Source organism: Condylura cristata, unplaced genomic scaffold (genome assembly GCF_000260355.1).
Source record: "Condylura cristata isolate star-nosed mole 26May11 unplaced genomic scaffold, ConCri1.0 scaffold00004, whole genome shotgun sequence".
NCBI classification, from domain to species: Eukaryota; Metazoa; Chordata; class Mammalia; order Eulipotyphla; family Talpidae; genus Condylura; species Condylura cristata.
The window spans coordinates 61,181,441-61,202,454 of NW_004567105.1; the positions used below are offsets into that span (position 1 = coordinate 61,181,441).

Sequence of the window (21,014 nt, forward strand, 5' to 3'; positions counted from 1 at the left end):
GGGCAGCACTTGCCCACCCATGAACCAGGCCCCAGAAAGCTGTACAAACCGGATACACAAAGCTGAGTGAGGCACAATCTCTCAACTGTCCATGCAGTGAAAGAAAACTGCTCCTTCCAGAGTCAAGCTTGGGACTGACCAGAGGCACCTTTGTGGACAGTCTATTGTCTTTTTTTTTTTTTAAGATTTGTTTTATTTATATATGCATACACATGCATATGATTTGGGCCAGAGGTGCAGGGGAGAGTGTGGGGGTGGTGAGAGTGGGGAGCAGAACAGGCAGAGTGACTGAAATACATTGCTGAGGGGAGCAGCAGGCCGGTCAGGAGAGAGGTCTGCCAGTCATGTGGGTTAGTCACATGCTGGGGATGGAACTCATGCTGCAGTGGCCAGTGGCTGTGGGAGAGCCTCATAGTGCTGAGACTTAACCCCTTGCACCACCAGGGAGGCGTGGGCCTATTGTCTTTGGATGGCTTTGTCAGTACTTCTGCAACTTCATCCTTTCATTCTTTTCCCTTTAACTGTCAACAGATAGGGTTGCCGCAAGTTTTGAGATTTGCTACTCTGGCTAATTCTTCCCATCTCAGAAACCAGCCAGAGACAGTGTATAGATTGTTTATATCAAGTCCTTTTATTCTGATACCACAGAATTACCTTGTCACGATACAGGGGTGGGGGGACACTGAAGTACCACGAGTTCTCACAGAGCACAGGAGGACGGCACACAATTCACAAGGTCATGTGGAGGACTCGGGTCATTGCACTTACAACTGTAAACTTGTTTGTTTGACTTTGTACAGCACTCTTCCCCCCTCAAATAAAGAAGGAGAGAAGGAAAGAAAGGGAGAGAGGAAGAAGGGTGAAAAGGAGTGAGGGGGAAGCAAAAACAAGACATGGGAGCTAGCAGAGGAAAGGCTTGGGCGGCCACCACCCTCCAAGGCATTGTGCTTGGAGAGAAGGAGCTGATTTGATCCCAGAGGCTGAATGAGGCAGACGCACATACACACTCACGCACTTGTTCACATGCACACACACAATGTCTCGAGACTTCCATGGCTCTCCAGTGGCGCTCTGGTGCACGTGGCGGCTGCAGGGCTGCTGGTACCCAGGGCGACAGAGATGACATCTCTGAGGAGTTGCAGTTGATCAGGCCTATCCCTCTGACCCTATTGGAGTCTACAGTGACAAATATTTACAGAATGGGGGAAGAGCGCAGGAAGGCAGGGGGAGGCCGGCAGACCAGGACCACACTGCCACGGCAAAGGACCCGCCCGAGAGCACCTCACGTGTCAGCAAACAGGCCACAGTTGCTGCCCTCGCATCCTGAGCCGAGGCGCACTCTCTGCCCAAGGACTAAGCAGGCGCTGAGGGGGGAGGGCGTCACTGTGAAGGGAGTCCTTTTAAGTCCCGAAGTGGCAGAGGAGGCCTGACCCCTGCTTAGGGTGCTGGGGAGGCAGCTGTGGAGAAGGCCTGGGCTACACCCAGGGATCTCATTTGGAGATGTGCTTACTGCTCACCCCACTGCCCAATGTACGAAAGGCTGGTCCCTCAGCCTCTGGCTGCAGTGCTCCCCAGCCACAGCTGCACTCACCAAGGGCCAGGACCCCTGTGACCCGGAGCTCCAGCCACCTTTACGAGGGGCGACAGATACAGATGTGTCTCGTGGGTACATCGGACGGTGGGGAGTGGCAGATGTCAGAAATTTCAAACTCAGAGGGCTTGGCAGAAATAAATTTGCTGAAAGCCAACATTTTAGAGTGAGACCAGGCCCGATGGAGGTTGACTGCCTGTCATCCGTGCCTCTCCCCTGCTCCTCATCCCATCCCCTGGCCTTTAGAGGGAAGGCTTGCTTCGGGGTGGTCAGAGGTGCTGGGTGGCGGCCTCTCCCAGCCCTGGCTCGGATGGCCTCCTACAGCCCAGGCCTTCTCTCTGGGTTGAGGCAGATATCCCAGGAGGGAGTGAGGCCCAGATCCAAGGGAGCCCAGAGTCCCCGGTCCAACACAGAGACTGCCAGTCTCCTGTCCCATCCACTGCTGCCAGAGCTGGGCCAGGATCTCTCCCTGAAGGAGTGTGTAGACCTTATAGGAAAGCATGAGAAATGTGGACCCCTGAGAAATGCATGGTGCAAACCAGAGAACTCTGCAGGAAGGGCAGGCCTCAGGGTGTGGGAAGCAACTGCTGGCTGCACGCCTGGCTCAGTCAGAGAAGCTGATGAGCACTGGGAGCCACAGAGATGGGGGTGACCGGGGAGACTGGGTCCTGGGAAAGATGTAGAGAGGGTCAAATCGGACCTCCTCTAAGGTCTGCTATTCAGCGGCTTTCCCAGAAACTCAGGTGGGAACCATGAGCCCATGTGAATGCCTACTCTGGCCCAAAACAACACTGTCAGTTAAAGGTCCAGCTCTTCCTGAGCACCCTTTGACCCCTGGCCTCAGCTTAGGTTCCCAGCCTAGATCGCTCGGCTCACAGATATCTAAGCAGCCAGCCGCATGTGCAGTCAGAGGTGGGGGCCCAGGGCAGAGCCAGTTCCTGCCCTTGGCCTCTGTCTCTCTGGTTACAGAAGCAGCCCAGCTCTGGCTGTGGGCAGTCCTTGGCTGGGAAGGGGTGGCCAGATGCCTCTGGCTCAGGGCTTGGATAAGAGGGGAGCGACTTACAGATGGAAATCCTACAACACGCCTTCAATACATTCACGCCCGCATATTCTGCATGGGCTCCCTCTAGCGTGTCTCTTCCTGTTCACCTGCCATCTTGGTCAGAGAAAGCCTCAGGGCCTGTGGGGCCTTATACTGCCCGCCCCACAGCCTGGCACACTCAGGCGACAGTTCTAACAGGTCCTCGCTAGCTAGCTCGTGCAGAAGTCAGCTGGAAGCACTCCTGAAGGAGAGGCTCTGAGGCAAAAAGAACTCCAAGCGAGAGGGTCGAGCATTTAAAATGGATGAAATCGTGCAAAGAGGCTGCGAGCTGTGCATGCTGCACTGCGGGACAGGCGGCGCCTCGCCTGGCGGCAGCGAGTCCTGCCACAGGTCAAGCATGCCACAGACTGAGAGTTTCACACACACGGTGGGGACAGGGGTCGGGGTTCGATATGAGCATATCTATTCAGTTTCTCAATTGCAGTTTGCAATTAACTCCTTATACATAACATGGAATTTATTAAATATTAACAGTTGTCTTTGAGGGTTTATATTTCATTGCATAGAACATCAGAGATGAGACTTGTGACTGTGCCCAAGATGAAGGAGGCCCCCCAAGGGAAGAGCCCTGGGGAAGAATGTGGCCCAGTCCACCAGGAGGACAGACAGTGCCACGCTCCCCAGCACAGGGCGCTGGGCCCTTCCCTTGGCTGGCAGAAGCCCTGGCCCCTCTGCTCTGATGGTGATGGCTTAAGAAGGACTGGAATAATTGCACGGTAAACAGAGGCGGGCTGAGGGGCCTCCCCAGACCCTGCCCTGGGGTTGTGCTCTTGGCGGCCTGCTGCCCACTATTGCTTCTAGGTCAACATTCTCCCTGTGCTGAGCAGGAACAGAGCAGAGAAGAAACCAAACCATCAGTCACAAGGTTGTGGTGGAGGGAGAGGCAAGGAGGTGGGCAAAGAGAGAGAAAAGAGAGGAGGAGAAACAAAAGGAAAATGTTTATGAGGTATACATGTAAATCAAACTGAAATGATTAAGGCTGCTGTTGAAATCAAAAGAAATCCCCAGGTGTACGAATGAGGAGCCGGCTGGTCGAGACAACGGCGGTCCGCTGGGGTGCTCACGATGACTGGGGGATGGCTTCGAGGTGGCGGCAGGCGAGCTGGCACACTGCCACCCATGGGCTGGGAGAAGTCTCAGCCGGCGCCCACGCTGCTTTTCGGTGCTATGGCCTCTTATTTCAGCGATGAGACAGTGTTAGGTCCTAATGTTTGTAAAGTTCTCCCAACCCCACACTAGCCACATGGAGGTCTGCTCCGCTGCCACCCGGAGGGCAGGGTCCTGTGGCCACAGAGGGACCTGGGCCAGCTGGAATGTGAAGGAAACGGAGCCCAGGGCCCCCCACCCTCAGTCTAAGCCCCTTTCCAAGGCTGTGGAAAAACTTCTGGCATCGCGGAGGGGGGGCAGCGTCCATCTACAACAGGCAGCGCGCACCCAAACTCTGTGTATAACGCACTGGAAGCCTGGCTGGCCAGGCCGCAGGAAGGCGGCTGTGGGGGAGCAGCGAGACTGCCAGGGTGGCAGGGTTCCGGAGAGGGCTCCCCCCTCCCAGCGACGCCTGTGCCTTGAAGGTAGCGCCCTGAGGAGAGCAGGGTCTCTGCAAAGACAATCAGAGGTCCCCGGGCCAGTGGTCCCACTTGTCCAGCAGGTGCTTCACCCAGGCAGCTGCTGTTATAAAACATCCCGTCCTGAACTGAGGCCTGCTGCCACGTCCCACCTGCTGTGAGTCTTTGGGCCAAGGGTTTGCCAGTTTGTAGATGCTTGGAAGAGAAAGGAAGGGAAGGGGGAGGAAAGAGAAGGGTTTTGTCAAGAACTGGACAGTTGCTTCCCACCCCCACCGTCCTCTCTGTCGTCACAGGCTGACGGCCTGACTCCGCCTCGCCCTCGGGCCCCGTAGCCCCCGTAGCACGGCAGCCCCGGTGTGGGGGGACAGGCGCCTGGGCAGGTCTGAGCTCACGGAGAGGACAGGAAAAGAGAAGAATCAGGCTGGCCTGGCAGGGACGCTGTTTCAATACATCACACGTTGGTTTCGGTTTCGCTTCTGAGAGCGGGAGACGGGGCTTTGTTTAAAACAAAAAGGAAAACCTCCCAGCCCACTTCTGATTTGCCATTACAGACACCACAGCATGGACACTCACAGAAGTACCGACTGCTTGGTCATTAGCCAAGCGCCAGAACTTGGGGGAGACGTCTTTAACTACAACGTTAGTGTCTCAGTGGTTCCCCCCCCCCCCCGACATGTGGCAGGACACAGAACACAGCCAGCCTTCTGGTTCCTTTGTCTCCCCAGTGTAGACGTCCTGCTCTGAACCTCAGGCTGGTGCAGCCATGGGCCTGGCGACGGCTGCCCTGGCTGCCCTTCCTCGCTCCCCTCAGCACAGCTCTGACTTCGCATCTGCTCCAGGGCCGCCCCGAGGAAAGACCCAACTAAGCGGGAAGGGAGCAGGGACGCCCACCCCGACGGCAGGAAGGACGCTGGGTGCAGCGCGGGGGATGTTGTAATCAGAAGACATTCAGGCCCTTTACTCTGGCCTGCCCAGCCCCCCACAGCTGGCTCCCACCTTCCTCCCCCCGCAGGCTTCGCCCAGACCACCTCGCTCGCACCTCCCTGCCGGCTCGGGCTGTGCTGGCCTTGTGCCTGCACCAGAGGCCCAAGCATCTCATCCAGACATCAGGCCTGGTGGGTGCTTTCTCCTCGCCTAGACACATCCTGAAGCAGCCTCTTCTGCTCCCAGCTCCTTTCTCACACCTGCCACTTTCATTTGAGCCGACCCCGCTACCCCACAGTTCTGTTCTCCTGTTTTCACAACAGTGCCTCCCTCAGAGAGGCCCCAGGGCACCTGGGTGATTTGCTTGATGACCGCCTGGCCCTGCCACACATACACACCTGCCCACCACAACCTGGCAAAGTAGGGGGAGGAAGGCCTCAGCTTAGGCAGTGGTAGGAAATGGCCCCTGGCTGGCCACAGCAACAGCTGACTGCCTCCATTGCCGTCCTGGATGACGCTCTGACTCCTCCCTCACAGCATGGTGGGGCCGGAGAAGGATCCAGAAGGAAGGAGGCTTCTTATCCTGGCTTGGCCTCTGTAGCCCCCAACCCAGGCTCCCCTCCTAAAGCGTTTCCACTCTCTCCCTGGGCTGAGACGGCCTGTCCGGGGGGTGTCCTCTCTTTCCAGGAAATCTGTCCCTCTCCCATCTGACTCTCTGCTCGTCCGGGGCCTCCATTTTGCAGGTCCCGAGGCCAGCCTGAGAAGTCAGTGGCGCCCTGACTCTGTGCCCAGGGCTACTGAGCTCTGCAAGTTTTGGGACTTGGGCCTTACCAACTGGCTGGAGCCGTATCGCTGGCGCCGGACCTCAAAGAAGGTGCCTGCCTCCCCACAAGAGCCACAGTTCCAGGGCCGCTTTGGAATCAGTGTCCAGCCACAGACTCCAAGTCCGGGGGGGGGAGGGGGTGCCTGAGGGGGTGGGATCGTCGACTTGGCTCCCCCAAGGTTACCGAGTCCTTTCAGTGAGCTCAGGGGTTCCTCCTCCCAGGTAGCTGTTGGGCCCATCACAGTTGAAGGAAGCCCACAAGGCCTCTCCTAGCCCACACTTGCAGGGAGTGAGTGGAGCTGGGCAGCCAGGCCTGACCCCGCCTTTGCCCACCCCCTCTGGCCCTGACACTCACTGTTATACGCAGAGTCCAGAGCTGCGCCCAGGCCTCTGACTCCAGAGATTTTTCCACAGCAATGATATCATCTCCCTTCATTTCTTCAAGAGCCTGTAGAGCATTTACAGAGGAGGATTGCGGGGAGCTGTACCCCAGGAACCCCACCTAATGCCAACTGAGAGATGTAAGAGGAGAAGTGGGGGGGGCGGAGAAGAGGAAGGATGGGGGACAGGGAACGTTGCCCTGGCTTGCCTTTGTGGGGCCGCTGTGCATGGGGCCCCTCCTTTTCTTTTCATCGCCCTCCTCCTCCCACACTCACTGAGGAGGACACTGTAGCTCGCTCACATCACCTGCAGCCCAGGTACCTCCCGGAGGACCCCTCTGGCCTTAGAGCCGCCCGGAGCACATCAGGCCTTTCCCAGGGGATGCTGCGTTCTCATACTTACCCTATAGGGAATGGTCACCAGAATGAGGAAAATTTTTTGCCAAAAGCAGAGACAGCTGTGAGGTAGAGAAAGGAGAGATGCATCAGGAGATTGGGCCATGAGAAGCCGGTGAAGTCGGAGAAACAGGGACTGCCCGGAGAACTAGCCAGCCGCAGCAGGTAGGCCCTCGAGTTGGCCCAGGCCTAGGTGAATGAACCCAGAACGTTCCCCAGACCCAATGGCCAGACCCAGTTGCTGCCAGAGTAGGCTCTGGCTCCGCTGCCCCCGGGGACCTGGCTTGCAGGCAGTGCCTACCTTCTGTCAGCTTGCCAGCCTGCTCTGCCGCCCCTCCGGGGAGGATCTTGGAGAACACACTCTCCCCTTCGGCACCAGGTTGGCCGGCAGGCGCCGCAGGGGCCCCTCCAGGCCTGGCTCCGGTCTTTGTGCCTAGAGAAAAGAAACCCTCATCATGAGCCATGCTCGGCCTGGCTCTTCAGGGTTGGAGTGGGACCCCCGCGAGGAGGGAAGGCAAGGCGGAGGACGGAGGAGTCAGAACGGGGAGAAAAGGAGTGGGCGAAGCAGAAGAAAAAGGAAGTTGAGGGAGGGAAAGAAGGCGAATGGGAGGAAAAAGCAGAGGAGGAACAGGCAGAAGAGGAGGGAGGAGGAGGCAGCGGCAAGGCACGGTCGCGCCCAGCACTCACCAGTACCTTCCAGCTTTCCTGGCCAGGGCGCTGGGCGCTGGGGCACAATGCTGGTGGCCGAATTGGCTCACTCTAGCCCCAGGCTCATTTTCTGCTGGGGCGGTCTGCAGCCTCTGGGCACCTTCTCAGGGAGCAGTTCTGAGCTCAGGGTGCCAGTAGGTGCAGGGGGAGGGAACCTAGCCAGGCACTCTGGGCCAGAGACGAGGGCACTGAAGGCAGGCTCACCTGTCGGTCCAGATCCCGGCGGTGCCTGGGCCTGAGGCGGCCTCCCCTGCTGGGGCGCTTTGGCTATCCCTTTAGAGCCGTTGGCCTGTTCGGTCCGTGCCTGCAACACAGAACCCACAGCTGAGAGAGCGCCCATCGTCTTTGCGAGCCTAGAACTGAGGGGAGGTCCGCGCGGGCACCCACCCTGGCAAGGGCCAGCCACTGGAGGCCTACTTACTGGTCCTGCTGGCGGGGGGCCTGCAGCCGTCGCGGGCCCTGGCTGAGGTTTTCCTGCTGGCTGGCCGGCTGCAGGGGCTGGGCCCCGGGCGGTCGGCTGACCCTGCTGCTGCAGCCGAGCCTGCGGCGGGGCCTGCTGGGCGGGCTGCAGCCCGAGACCTTGCTGCTGCTGCTGCGGCTGCTGCTGCTGCGGCGGCGGCTGCGGCGGCTGCTGCATCTGTGGCTGGCGGGCTGCCGCCGCCGAGGGTGTCTGCCTGGGTGGGGGCGGCTGTGACTGCTGCGCCCCTGGAGCTGCCTGCCGGCCTTGCGGCTGGGGTTCTGGCTTTGGCTGCAGTGCCGCAGACCCAGAGTGGGCCTGCCGGGAGCCCTTCTTGCTATCAGAGGCATGATGGTACGCTGATGGGACTCGGGATGGCTGTGAGTATTCGGCGGAGCTGGGGTACCCAGGCTGACCCTTCTTCTGCATGGCTGGGGCAGAGCTGGGCTGAGGGTGAGGCCGGGCCTCGTGGCGACCCAGTTCCCGAGCGTGTGCTTTGGCAGCACGTCGGCCCGGCTCCTCGCCAGCATGGCGGCCTGAGTGGCGCCCATGGTCACCGTGATGCCGGTGCTCCTTGGCTGAGGTGTGGCGACTCGGGCCACCCTCATCGTGCGGCCACATGCCTTCCTCAGGGGGCTCGTCGTAGTCGTGGTAGCTGTGCCTGGCGGGGCCTCGCTTTTGGGAGGAAGAGACTGCATGGCCCCCGTGGTGCCTGAACCGGTCGGAGCGGGCATCCCGGGGCTTATCAAACCAGTCTGTCTCCTCCTGGCCCAGGTGATACGCTTCAGAGACCAAAGACAGAGCACTGTCAACCCATGGGGCTGGCTGCAAGGGGAGGCCCGCAGAAGCCATGCAAGGAAACCAGAGTGCATGCCACAGCCGCCGGCTCGGCACGAGGCCCCAGACACCCTCCCACAAGCGGGGCCGGGGCGCAGGTGGGGCAGGCAAGAAGGGCCGCCTGCAGGAGGGCCCACGGGACATCCTAGAACCCAGGGCCCCACTGGCAGGCGGGTCCCCCAAGAGCTGAGCATTGCAGAAATCATCCCCAGCTGCCATTACCTTCGCTGTCAGACACTACGCAGTGGGAGTCGTCCAGGATGTAGCCCTCCTCGCGCTTATAGGCGTGGGCCCGCGGCCCGTCCTTGACGTGCTCCTGGACATCAGGCATGGAGTGGCTGGAGCAGAACTGGGGGCAGGTGTCCCCAGGAGGGATGGCGCCCCCGGCGGGGCGGGGCCGCCCCAAGGGGCTGACGGGGCTCTCCTCTTCAGAGGCCTGGCTCCGCATGGGGGGCCGGGCCCGGCCGTGGGCCATGCTCAGGGATGAGGGCTTGGGTCCCCCCTTCTGATGTCGCTCCACAGCCTCCCGTTCCCGCTCGTACACCTTGCCCCGGCCACTGTAGTCATGGCTGGACAGCTTCTCCCCACTGTACGCAGAGGCTACCCGGGACCGGCTGCTCCCACCGTACATGCGGTCGTCCTCCTCTATGGGGTCCCGGCCGGACACCCCATAGTACCTCTGCTGCTCATACACATTCTTCTTGAGCCCGTAGGTGATTTCGTCCTGGAACTTCCTGCCCCGAGAGGGCAGGTTGCTGCTGACCGCAGGGGAGGGGTAGGAGGCCAGGTCTGACTCCACGTCCTTGGCTTCTTCAATGGGGGAGAACTTGGAGATCTTTTGCTCCATGCCCTGCTTCCGGTGCTTGCTGCGCTTCGAGGAGACGGCAGCTGGAGCCAGGCTCTTGGAGGGGTGCTTGGGCCCCACGGGCGCCGGACCATACTTCTCTGCTCGCGCCCCGTGTCTGTAGTCACTGTCACCGTAGTAGTGGGTGCTGGGGGGCCGGCCGTTGCTCTCCACGCCCCTGTGGGGGCCGCTCTTCCCACGGGGGTCATAGGAGTCCTCCTCGGACTCTTCCTCCCCTCTGGCATAGCAACAGGGCAGCGCGGGCCCCTCAAGGACGCCTGGTTCTCCAGGGTCTTTCCCTGGACGCCCACTGCTGCTTGGGCCCATGGGTTCCAGCCGCTGGCTATCAGGGGCCGTGGAAGTGCTGTCCTTGGTCAGCTCGCTGATGTCATCAATCATCACATAGTTCCGAGGGACATTCTGCTCTAGGCTGGTGTAATGTGAGTCAGAGGGGTAGGTGGGGGCTGAGCTCAAGCTCGCACTGCCACTACGGTCACCGGCCCGGGGCGGCTCAGGGGCCTTGCCCTGCTCATAGCTGCTGCTTACCGCTGGGCCGCCGTAGCCAGTTTCAGTTGGGGCTGAAGACATGGCTACAGCAGGGCTGCCAATCACCTCATAGTTGGTCGGCACCTTCTGCTCCAAGTCGGCTAGTGACGTCTGGCGTGGCTTTTGGTGGGGGGCACGGCTGTCAGCTGGGCCTGGGTAAAGGGTGCCCTGTGTGGGTGGCACGGGTGCTGGGGCTGCATAATGGCCTGCGGGACGGAAAGCTTGCTGGCTCGGCAGGCTGGGCTCAGCTGGGTAACTGGCGCCAGGAGGAAAGGCAGGTGCTGGGTACGTGCTGGGGCCAGGGTAGGCGGGCGCCTGCTGGGCTGGGAATCCGTTCTGAGCTGGCCCACCGCTGCCTGCGGTGTACGGCTGGGCCGAAGGGGGGAACCGGGGCTGCTGGAACGCAGTGGGGCCGGAGGGGGTGGCAGGGGCCGCCGCAGTGACTGGGAAGTCTGCGTACTGGCCAGCGGGGGTGGCACAGCCTTGAAGCCGTAGCTGGTTGAGCTCACTGTCTGACAGGTAGTCGCGATGCTCGCCGAGACCACGCAAGGCGGGGTAGTCACGGCTGCCGCCCCGGTCTTTGGCCAAAGACTCTTTGCGCTGTGTGATACCCAGCTCCAGGTACTTGAGCTTGGCGTCGATCTCCTTCTCCTCCTCGTCCAGCTCTGCCTGCTTCTTGCGCAGCTTGGTGGATTCATGCTCCACCAGCCGCAGGTCCCGGTCCAGCTCCCGCAGCAGGCTGGCCTTGGTGGCAGGGACAGCGGTGGGCCCTGCCAGCCCACGCTGCAGCAGGCTGGCTGCGTACAGCTGTGGGGGGGCCTGGCCAGCCAGGGGCAGGTGAGCCTCCTCTGGAGGGGGGCTGGGTAGTGTCCGCTTCACCTTGCGGACCAGGCCGTTGGGTGGCAGCGCCGACACCTGAGACAGAGGGAAGGGCGGCAGCACTGAGACCCAAGGTGTGGGTGGCTTGGCGGGGCACAGGGTAGAAAAGCCCTGTCCTGGGCTGGGGCAGGGACCCCAGAAGGTGTACTGTCAGCCCCCTACTTCGCTGGGTAGCCTCAAGACCTGCCCTGCCCACCCGTTGGCCTTGCAGAGAAGATCCGTGATCATTTCACAGGGCTTCTCCTTTCCAGAGCTCCAGGCAGCAGGAGGATGGGGAAGGAGCAGCTGCCCCTCTGTGCTGGTCTCTAGCCCTGACCTGGCACACAGTGGTGCTGTGTGCATTTCCAGTGAGTTTGCCACCCTCTGCTTCCCACTGCATGTACGGAGGTGAGGAGGGAAAAGGTCTGGCTCTGGTGTGGGGTCCTAGCCATGGGTAGGGTCAAAGGCAGTGGAGGGCCATGCACGGGGACGGCAGGGACCCTGGGCCCAGGTTCCAGAGGATCCTGGGGAGTGGCCCATGCTGACTCTATGTTGCTGCAGGTTCTGACATTGTTCTTGCTCCCTGCCCTCCTCTTTTAAAGTGACATAAAATCCAGCCACCTGCCAACGCTCCTCTTGCTGCCAAGCACTCCCCCTGACGAGCCCTCGGGGCTGTGCGCCCAGCAGGCCCCTAGTGCCCTCCGAAGCCTAGCGAGGACCCGCTCCTACCTAGGCCCTCACCAGCCCTCCCTGCGGCGGAACGGGCTTCCTGGTCTAGGGTCTCTAACACTGTCCTCCTGCGGCCCTGCCCACCCCGCTGCTCACGTGGCCTGAAATTCCCCGGGGGTTTGCCATGGGTCGTCCCTTGGTCTCCAGCTCCTAGCCTTCTCAGAATGTGCCAGGCTTTTGGGTTTTACGGGTCACTCAAACCCCCCAAAATACACTGGGAACTGACACTGGGTTTCTTTTCACCTTGCCAAGCGACTATATAAAAAGCCCTTTTACCATGTGTTATAAAGAAAATGACTGTGTGCCCCCCAGACCTCAGAACAAAGGGTGGGCCTGTAGTGGAGTGACTTTCCTTTTGGAATTCCTGCCTTGTCCATCATTTGTTATTCTGGCTGCACGTGATGGAGCCCACCATGTCCTACATGACCAGCCATGGCACCCCTGTGCCCACCCTAGTCTGGAGCCAGGACCACCCTGCTCCTCCGACCTCCCTTTCCTGCTGGCCCGGGCTCCCGACGCCACCCTCACCCACTCTACGACCTGAGCTCATCACCTCTGCAACCCCACTGGAGACCCCACCTCTCTCTCTCCTGCACCACACCTGGAAACGGGCAAATGCGTCCCCATAATATGTCTGGTTCCTACCTTTCTCCCCAGGGCCCCTGCTGCAGGCTCTTCCTTCAGCCCATCCGCCTACGCTTTGCCTGCCCAGGAAGCGCTGTCAAATCCTTCTTGTCCTGCTTCATCTGCCTAAAACTGCCAAAGACTCCAAGGGCTTTTCAGAAAAACCAACCTTCGCAGCCTTTGCAGCTCTCAAGTCCTTTGCATCAGACCTATGAAACCCCCATCTTCTCCTCACGGCACCCACAGCAGGCCACCTCCCAGACCCAGGACATCACCCACAACTGAGGCCACGGGTGTCGGGGAGTTTTTGCTCCAGGCACCCGTTAGCTCCCTCTCTAGGGGCACAGACAGGTATGGAAACAGATCTGCTAAGGGTCAGGGAGGGCAGGAGACAGAGGGCATACTGTGACCCACACGGGGCAGTGGAAGCCGGAAGCTGAGGAGAGGGGCTTGAGGGGGCGTTGGCAGCCCAGTTGAGCTCTTGTTACTGATTTCTGGGGGAGATATCCACAGAGCGGGGTGGGGGTGGGGGGTTGAGTTCGCTCGCAGCGGGAGGGCCCAGAGTGGGAGAGCTGAAGAGGCCTGCAGGGGAGGCAGTGAGGGCCAGACTGGAGATGCACCGTGGAAAGGCAGTGCTAAGGGGGGGCCTGAGGTCCCCAGCAGGGGTCCGGCTGGATGGCCGTGGGGGCCCATGCACGTGTACTGTCTGCATTTGCCCAGGACGTCCTAGCCCGGCGATAGGCTACACCAGCTGTGCATCAAGGAAGTTCCATCCCCTGACGCCTTCCTCTGGGCCTCTGGAGCTGGAGGTGACTCCACCCCCACCCCAGCAGGAACCCCTCCCTATGAGGCCCCCCAGGCTAGGCAGAGAACCCTCTCCCGCCCTGGACCAGCCCCTGTGCCCATACCTGGCTACCCAGTCCCCCCTGGTGCTGGTAGAGGGAGAACCTCTCTTTGGCAGACTCCTCGGCGGTGGGGCTGAGGGGCTTAGGGTCAGACAAGGACCGCTGCAGGGTCTTCATGGGGCGAGGCAGTGTCTGCTGGCGGAGAGCACTGTCGACTGCGAAGTGCTTCTGAGGACTTACGTGAGCCTTGTTCAGCCTCTCACTGGAAGCAAAAGAGGTATCCAGGAGCCGGTGTGGGGAGAGCGGTGAGACTGGCGAATAGAGGACTTGGGGGGACTTGGGAGGTTGGCGGCTCACAAGCTGTGACAGGGATTCCGGGGGCAGGTGGGCAGCCTGGTATCCAATCTCCAGGGGATCCGGCTTCTTTTTCTCGAATCTGCCCAGGGGTCCTGGGGTGACGATCTGGATGCCAGGCAGGTAGGGACTGATGGCAGCTGGTCCGACCAGCTGTGCCGCAGCCACGCCCTGGGCGTGGCCCTCCGGCTCGGTCTGGCAGGCCAGGCTCTCCCCACGCCCAGTCTTCTCTGGCGCTGAGATGTACCTGATGATCTCCACCTTGGGGTCAGTGGCGGCTGTGATGTGGATGGCTGGGGAGACCCTGGGGAGCTGGTCGGGCTCGGTCTGCACGGAGCAGTCGCTGATGGTCTGGATGCCCACGCTGCTCACGGCCCTCGCTGCGGCCGGGGCAGCGGGCGAGGCGGCCGTGGCGTCCGCCTTGCCGTCGGAGCCCGGGTCGGAGTGGCGGGGGAGCCGGGACCGGCGGCGGCGCACCGGCTGCTCCCACTCGGCGTTGTCTTCGTCGTCCGTCTGCACGCTGCAGTCGGCACTGCGCCGCGCCCGGCGCCGCCTGGTCAGGAGGTAGCGGCCCTCCCCGTCCTCGTCGTCCGTCTGCACGCTGCAGTCGGCACTGCGCCGCGCCCGGCGCCGCCTGGTCAGGAGGTAGCGGCCCTCCCCGTCCTCGTCGTCCGTCTGCACGCTGCTGTCGGCGATCCTCTTTACCATGCAGGGTTCGGGCCCCGATTCCGGCTCGCAGATGTCCCGAAGGCGTGGCATGGAGTGCCGCTTCTTGATGGCACCGCGGCCTGTGTCCCACTGCTCCTCGGTCTGCAGCGACATGTCGGAAGCGGAACTGGGGAGGCCCCGGTGCAGCACAGGCTCACGGGGCTGCCCGGGCCCCTCGGGCCCTGCCACGGCGATGAAGGCCGCGTGGGTCAGGGGTGGCCAGTACTGGCCATTCTGGGCCAGCTCGGTGGCCGCGGGCGGAGGCCCTCGCCCGGGCGCCTCCCCGGCCGCAGGGAAGGGGGCCTTCTGCCGCTGCTTCTGTTCCTCCAGCTGCTGCTGCAGCTGCTGCTGCAGCTGCTGGATCTGCTCCAGCTGCAGACGCTGCTGAGCGAGCTGCTCCCGCTGCAGGGCGAACTGCGCCTGGCGTTCCTCCTGCTGCTGTTGCAGCACGTGGTGCTTGATGGTCTGCAGCTCCTGCAGCTCCCGCTGCACCAGCAGCTGTTCTTCCTCGCGGTGTCTCTGCAGCTCCACGCGCTCCCGCTCGAGCTCCTCCTGTAGCCGCAGCTGCCGCAGCTTCTCAAGCTCCACCCGCTCTCGCTCGAGCTGAAGCAGCTGCTCCTGCTGCTTCCGCTGCCTCTCCTCCTGCGATGCTTCCTCCTTCTCGAGCCCCGGCCGGCCCGGGGCCCCGCTGCCGCCCCCAGGAGCAGCATCTACTGGTGGCTTCTGGCCAGCCAGGGGGGCCGGGGCTGGGGCTGCTGCAGCCTCCTTGACAGCAGCGGGGGCGCTTGTGGACAGAGGTTCTTCCCGTGTGGCCCCTGCCGGCAGTTCTGGCCTCGGCGGACCCCCAGCCACTGGGGCCTTGGCAGCCGCAGGCTTCCCCAGGTAGACAGGCCCCTCAGCGGGCGGGCCGCCGGAAGCCGCGGGGAATCTACTCGGTGCAGGATATCGGTATAGCCCTGGGGGCCCCAGAGGGACCCGGGGGGCGATGACGGGCATGCGCGTCAAGCCAGTGAGTGGCACGGCTGTGACGGCGCCCGAGGCGTAGGGCCTGTACATGCCGCCTCGTACCAGGGGCCTCAGTACGGAGGCGGGCTGGGTGGTGATGGGCAGCGTTGCGGCGATCGGGGTGTTGATAGTTGAGTAGATCATGCCGTCGGCTGCACGCACCGTGGCTGTGGATGGCAGCAGCTGCCTGACTGCCGTCCCTTGGCCGGCGGTAGGTCTGTACTGGGCCAGGTTCCCAGGGCTCGGGTGGCCCTCTGGGAAGGTGGGGTTCCCAAGGAGGCCAGGCCTGAGAGGAGCCAGGCCCTGCGGGGCACTGAGCCCTGGCCCCGGCTGGGGGTGGTACTGCATGAGGTCAGGGCCGCCGCTGCCCCGCTGCCCTCCGTACTGGTCCATGGAGTTGAGGGCGGCACACATGCGGCTGATCTCGCGGGCCGTGGTGGCGCTGTACTGGGCCAGGCTGGCCTCCTGGAAGCCGGCTGCTTCTCCCCGTGAGCCATACCTGTGGTCTGAGTAGATGTTGGACACCGAGCTGTAGCGCCGCATGGGCAGCGGGTGGGTCAAAAGGTCTGTGGGGTGCCGGAGGTCTGTGAATGAGCCGTACTGCAGGCCCTGCCCCAGGCAACGTCCGTCGGCAAAGCCCAGGCTGTAGGAATGCTTCAGTGAGCTGAGGTCCACAGCCGAGTCTCGGCCCGGGCCCTGGAAGAGCTGCCCGATCCGGTGGGCGTGGTAGCTGAGGCCGGCCTCGGCCAAGTTGGTGTCAGACATGGAGGAGTACAGCCTGCCAAGGAGGCCCTGTGGGTAGGGCCTCTGCTCCTCATGGGGCCCGGGCCCGGGCCCCACTGGCCCCTGTGCCCGGTAGGAGGGGGGCTCGGGAGGCTCAGGGTCTCGGGCACTGTAGAAGGGGCCGCTGCTTTGGCCGGGTGGGACCACATCTGCCACGCTCTTCTCAGGTACGCTAGGGGTGGGGTGGAAGGTGCCTGTGCAGCTGCTGCCAAAAGGGAACTTGTAGACCATGTCGCAGCACGCCAGCTGGCTCTCGGGGCGCATCCCGGTGAGATCCAGGGCTCCCGCGGGCTCCTCCGGGAGCAGCGTGGTCACGGTGCCTGCTGCGCCCTCTCCCATCTGCACCACCACTGTGTGTGGCTTCCTGGCCCCTGGCAGAGCGTGTGACCGCAGTTCTGCAGGCGCCGCCCGGTGGGGCTCGCCGCCAGGCTCTGGCATGGGGCCTGACTTGAGGCCAGCACTCTGGGGGGGGCCCATCTGAGTAATCAAAACGTCCCTTCTGGCTAGAGGCGCTACCTGGTTGGGCAGGTTATATCTGGCAAACTTGGCTTCCCTCGGCCTGCCCCGGGGCCCTCCTCTGTACGGGGCTGTCTGGACAGCCTGCTCTACCTGCTTGACCTGGGCCAGGCACACAGGGCTACCTGTACCCTGACCAAAGTCCAGTCGGCTCTGGAAGGGGTCTCCATAGACCACAGGTTGCTTTTGCTGAGCCATGAGCACAGACGAGGCCATGGTGATGCTCACGGTGGTGGCGGTGCTGAGGAAAGCGTGGGTCTGCTCCTGGGCGTTGAGGTTGATAACCAAGGGCTGCACAGCGGTCGACTGCCGACCCGGGACTGGGTCCAGGGCAAGGCCATACTTCCTGGCTTCCACAGCAAGAGAAGTCAGGTCCATGCCCTGGTCGGTCAGGATGATGGGCGTGGGCTTGACGGCTGTGCGGAGGTCTACCACGGCACTGCCAGGCGGCCTGGGGCCGGGCTCCACCCTCGACGTTCCGGGAACAGAGGAGATGCGGCACAGGGAGATGTTCTCAGCGGGGAGGGCGCCCCAGCCGTAGAGCGCCAGGGGCCCGTCGGCACCCGCACTGGGTGCCCGTGGGAAGCCAGGTGGCCCAGGTTGCTCTGGGGGCAGCTGAGCCACGCTCGGAGGCATTGTCTGGCTGTAGCTGTGGCTGGAGGGGTGGCTGTCGGTGGGCGAGCACACCGGGGAGGTGGAGGCACTGGCGTGCACCATCCTGGTCTGGCTGGAGGCATCTGACGCCAGCGTGATGACCATGATGGGGGCCTCCTGAGAGGTCTGCTGCCACACCAGGCGAGGCGTGCTGGGCCGGTGTGGCGTTTGTGTGCCCTGAGCCACCATAGGTGCCAGGGTGGGGGCACCAGGGCTCCGTGGCATGTCTGAGGCAGGGGTTGGGCTTGGCGTCTGTGTAGAGAACTCTGCTGTGGCCCTGGGGCCCAGCTTGCCAGGGGAGAACATGGGGCTCTCGGAGGGAGAAGACGGGGAGAGAGGTGGGCTGGAGCCCGAGAAGTAGGAGTACGCCCGGGGGGGCTGGGGGGTGCCGCTGTCCCCATCGCTCACGCCTGGGGGCTTCTCTCTGGCAGGCCGCACGCTGGAGGCCAGGGGCAGCTCCTCTGTCTGGGACCCATAGTTCGCAGTGGCTGGGGTCTGCCCATAGCCGTGGCCCACAGCGGCCGGCGCAGGGCTGCGCTCCGAGCCGGCCGGGGAGGCTGGAGCCGCGTATCCTCGCGGCAGGCCGGGCGGACAAGGGGCCACAGTCGTGGCGGCTGGGGAGCCGGGGCTTTGGGGAAAGGAGGTGCCCACTTCCTTGGAAGCAGAGCTGGGGGAGGCTGGAGAGCTGTGCAGCCTGAGGGAGTCCTGAGACTCCTTTGCAAAGTGCTGAGTAACCCGGACATCGGGAATGACTCGGCCCCCGCTGCCGTCTGGGGAGACAGAGGTGGAGAAGGACATGGGGGCGGCAAGCTGGGTGGGGCTGGTTCCAGGCGTGAGCGGGCCGCCGTTTTGCTTCATTGGGTCCACATACGCACTCTCGGCATTCAAGAACTGCTTCTCCTTCTTCTTGTCCTCAGCCAAGGCCAGGTCCCTCGAGGAGGCCTGCCGCATGCGGGCGATGCTCTGTGACGTCTGCAGAATCTCCTCGTACACGGCCGCGCCCAGGCCTGCTGGCGTACCCTCCGCGGCCGGCTGGGCAGCCCGGCCGTAGCTGCGGTCGGCGGTGTCCTGGTACTCGAAGGAGCCCTGGCCCCGGGGGCCCAGGGGCTGGGAGGGGCCGCCGTGAGGCCCCCGGCCCCCCGCCGCCTGGCCTTGCTGCCGCTGGAGCAGCTCGGCCTTCCGCATCATCTCCTCATAGGCCTCCTCGGCGCTCTTCAGGGGCCGGCCGGAGCTGGGCGCGGACGCGCCGCCCAGGGGAGTCTCGGTGGGCGAGTAGAGGGACATGAAGGTGGGCAGGTTGTACTCACTGCCCGACTTGTACAGGCGGGAGGGGCCGCCGTCGGGGGCTTCGGCCTCGGAGTCCAGGGAGGGCGAGGGCGAGTACTCGGAGCAGGAGGAGCGATGCAGCTCCTCCATCTCGGCGGCCTGCCGCAGCTCTTCCGTGGGGGAGGCGTCCTCGATAGGCGACAGGTTGCTGGGGGGCGTCTTGGAGCGCTCGCGGCGCCGCTGGGCCCGCAGCTCCTCCTTGTCGCGCCGGGTCTTGCGGGCTGTGCTGCGGATTCGCTGCTGCTCCACCTCCCGCATCTTCTCCTGCTCCCGCAGCAGCTCCTCCTCTTCGCGCAGCTCCTCCTCCTCCGAGGAGTCCTCGATGGTGGGCAGCAGGGGGCCGTGGGAGCGGTGCCGGGCCTTGCGCTGCTGCTTGGCTTCCTCCAGCCGCTGCCGCCGGCTGGGGCTGCTGTCGCTGTCCTCCTCCAGAGAGGACAGGGAGGTGGGCGAGGTGCCCGAGGTGTAGCTGGGGGTGGAGGCCGGCAGCGTGGAGGAGTGCTCCCCGCGGGAGCGGTCCTCAGGCGAGCCGGTCAGGCTCTCCATCTCCAGCTCCGGCTCCCGGTCCAGGCCGGGGTCGGGGCCCTGGCCCAGGTCCAGCTCATGGCCGTAGCTGCCCGTGCTGTTGAGCTCGATGGTCTTGAAGCGGCGCAGCCCGCCCTGCAGGGCCCCACTGCCATCGGTGGCCTCTGCCGGGCCTCCCTCGGTCAGCAGATCCTCGTAGCCCGTGGTAGCGTTGTGGGGCAGGCGCCTCTTGGGCAGGGCCGCTGGCTCTTGGCTGGGTTCTGACTGGGACCTGGGGCCGCCCTTCGGGGTGCCATGTTTGGCCAGGCCGTGCCCAGAGGCGGCGACGTCGTCCTCTTCCAGGTTGTCTTCCTCAGCGCTCATCTCCAGTATCTGCCGCCGCATGAACTCCTCATCAGTCAGTTCTGCTGACCGGGCTGGGGGCTGGGGTGGGAGAGGGGACAGGCCACCCTCGCTGCTGTCCTCCACGTAGTCGTGCCTCAGCTGGCTACCAAAGTCATCCGAGGACTCAGCTGTGTCCTGTTGTTCCCTCTGGCGCCCCCACTGCAGAGAGGCTTCCTCTTCCTCCAGAATATCCTCCAGCTCCTCATCAGAGCCAAAGGCCTCAGGCATGAGGGACAAGGAGTGAGGCCGCTGCTTCTGATCCTCGGCGCTGCCGCTGCTGGGCTTGCTCCGCTCACCACTCGGGGCCGGGCCCTGGCCCTCCAGTGAAGGCCGCATGCTGCTTCCTACCTTGTGGAGCTCAGAGGGGCTGGGTGGGCGTGGGCCCGTCACCCCCGCACTGTCCAGCTGCTCCACCTCCTGCTGCACAACACCCGTGATCTCGCTCTGGGAACTGGAGACGCCATCAGAGGAATAGCCTGTGTCACTGAGGCTCTGTGGGCTCCGGGATAGGTCCTGAGAATAAGGCTTGCCCACCAGCTCCTGCAGCAGGGTGAGAAGCAGACATTGACTCCACATGCAGACGGCCATGGGCAGTGGGGGGCGGGGGGGTGACAGCCTTCTCCGTCGATCCCAGGACCCAGGGGAAGGGGTCTCTCCCATCTCCCAAGGAATCGGGGCCTACCACCCACAACATCTCTCTAAATAACTTGCAGTTCCATGTCAAAGCCCAAGGAGCACTAGGACCTCAGATGCTTTAGCAGATCGAACGGTAGGGAAATAGCACTGTATCCAGCAAGGTGCCCGGCATGGAGCTCACAGGCCCCTGGACCTCGGGAGGCTTTCCGACCCCTGAACATCCCGGCCTACATTCCTGCCCCGAGGGAGGGAAGTCCTTCCCTAAACTGTCTGCCTGAGAGCTGCAGTCCCCAGAACTGAATGAGACTGACCTCTGCCTCCCCACCCTTAGGGGCTTCTGGAACAGACTTGACCACAGGGGTGGTAGGTTCGGTCTTCCGGGACCCGGTCTTTGCTTTAGGGGTCCCGGGGGGCGGGGTAGTGTCTGGAGGTGGTTTCGGCACAGGCTCAGCTTTCACTGGGACTCCAGTCTTCTTGTCCTGGGCGCTGCTTGGTGTCCGACTGGGTTCAGAAGCCCGGAGAGGCTTGACCTGAGGGCTGGCCTTGGTAGGCGGGGGGCTGGCCTTGGCGGGCAGGGGGCCTGATGGCTGGCCCAGCCCCTGTGGCCCTTTCTGCCTCTGAGGGGAAGGTCCAGCCGCGCGGTGAGGAGCGCCTGCGGCGGGCTGCTGTGGGGTGGTAGGCAGCGGCCAGGGAGCAGGCTCTCCCAGGCTGCCTTCCAGCAGCCGCTTAGTTTGGCAGTTCAGACAGAGCCACTCACTTTTCTGTAAGGAAACAGGAGGGGAGGGAGTGAGATGAAAATCACAAAAGGCAGGCCCTCCCTGGTGGCGGACGCAGCACTGCAAGCTGGCCACAGCTGCTTCAGTGCAAGTTCAATCCCCGCCCTGGAGGTGACCCACA

The 21,014-nt window shown here is 63.1% G+C and overlaps 1 protein-coding gene across 3 annotated transcripts in view; it reads right to left on the minus strand.

The window, feature by feature from the left end:
• Nucleotides 1–612: 612 nt before the first annotated feature.
• Nucleotides 613–21,014, minus strand: part of BSN (bassoon presynaptic cytomatrix protein) — an 82,634-nt gene continuing 62,232 nt past the window's right edge. Inside the window, exons 4-13 of one of the 3 annotated variants that reach the window (XM_012720249.1) lie at nt 20,429–20,878; nt 14,247–20,021; nt 13,293–14,165; nt 9,006–11,088; nt 7,911–8,728; nt 7,694–7,793; nt 7,083–7,214; nt 6,789–6,843; nt 6,361–6,453; nt 613–4,453 (exon numbers count right to left, since the gene is read on the minus strand). In XM_012720249.1, coding sequence (XP_012575703.1) covers nt 6,803–6,843; nt 7,083–7,214; nt 7,694–7,793; nt 7,911–8,728; nt 9,006–11,088; nt 13,293–14,165; nt 14,247–20,021; nt 20,429–20,878 — 10,272 coding nt within the window. In that variant the 3' untranslated portion in view covers nt 613–4,453; nt 6,361–6,453; nt 6,789–6,802. Of the gene's footprint in view, nt 4,454–6,360; nt 6,454–6,788; nt 6,844–7,082; nt 7,215–7,693; nt 7,794–7,910; nt 8,729–9,005; nt 11,089–13,292; nt 20,022–20,428; nt 20,879–21,014 lie in introns of all 3 variants that reach the window. The other 2 variants (XM_012720250.1, XM_012720248.1) reach the window with 2 other exon arrangements.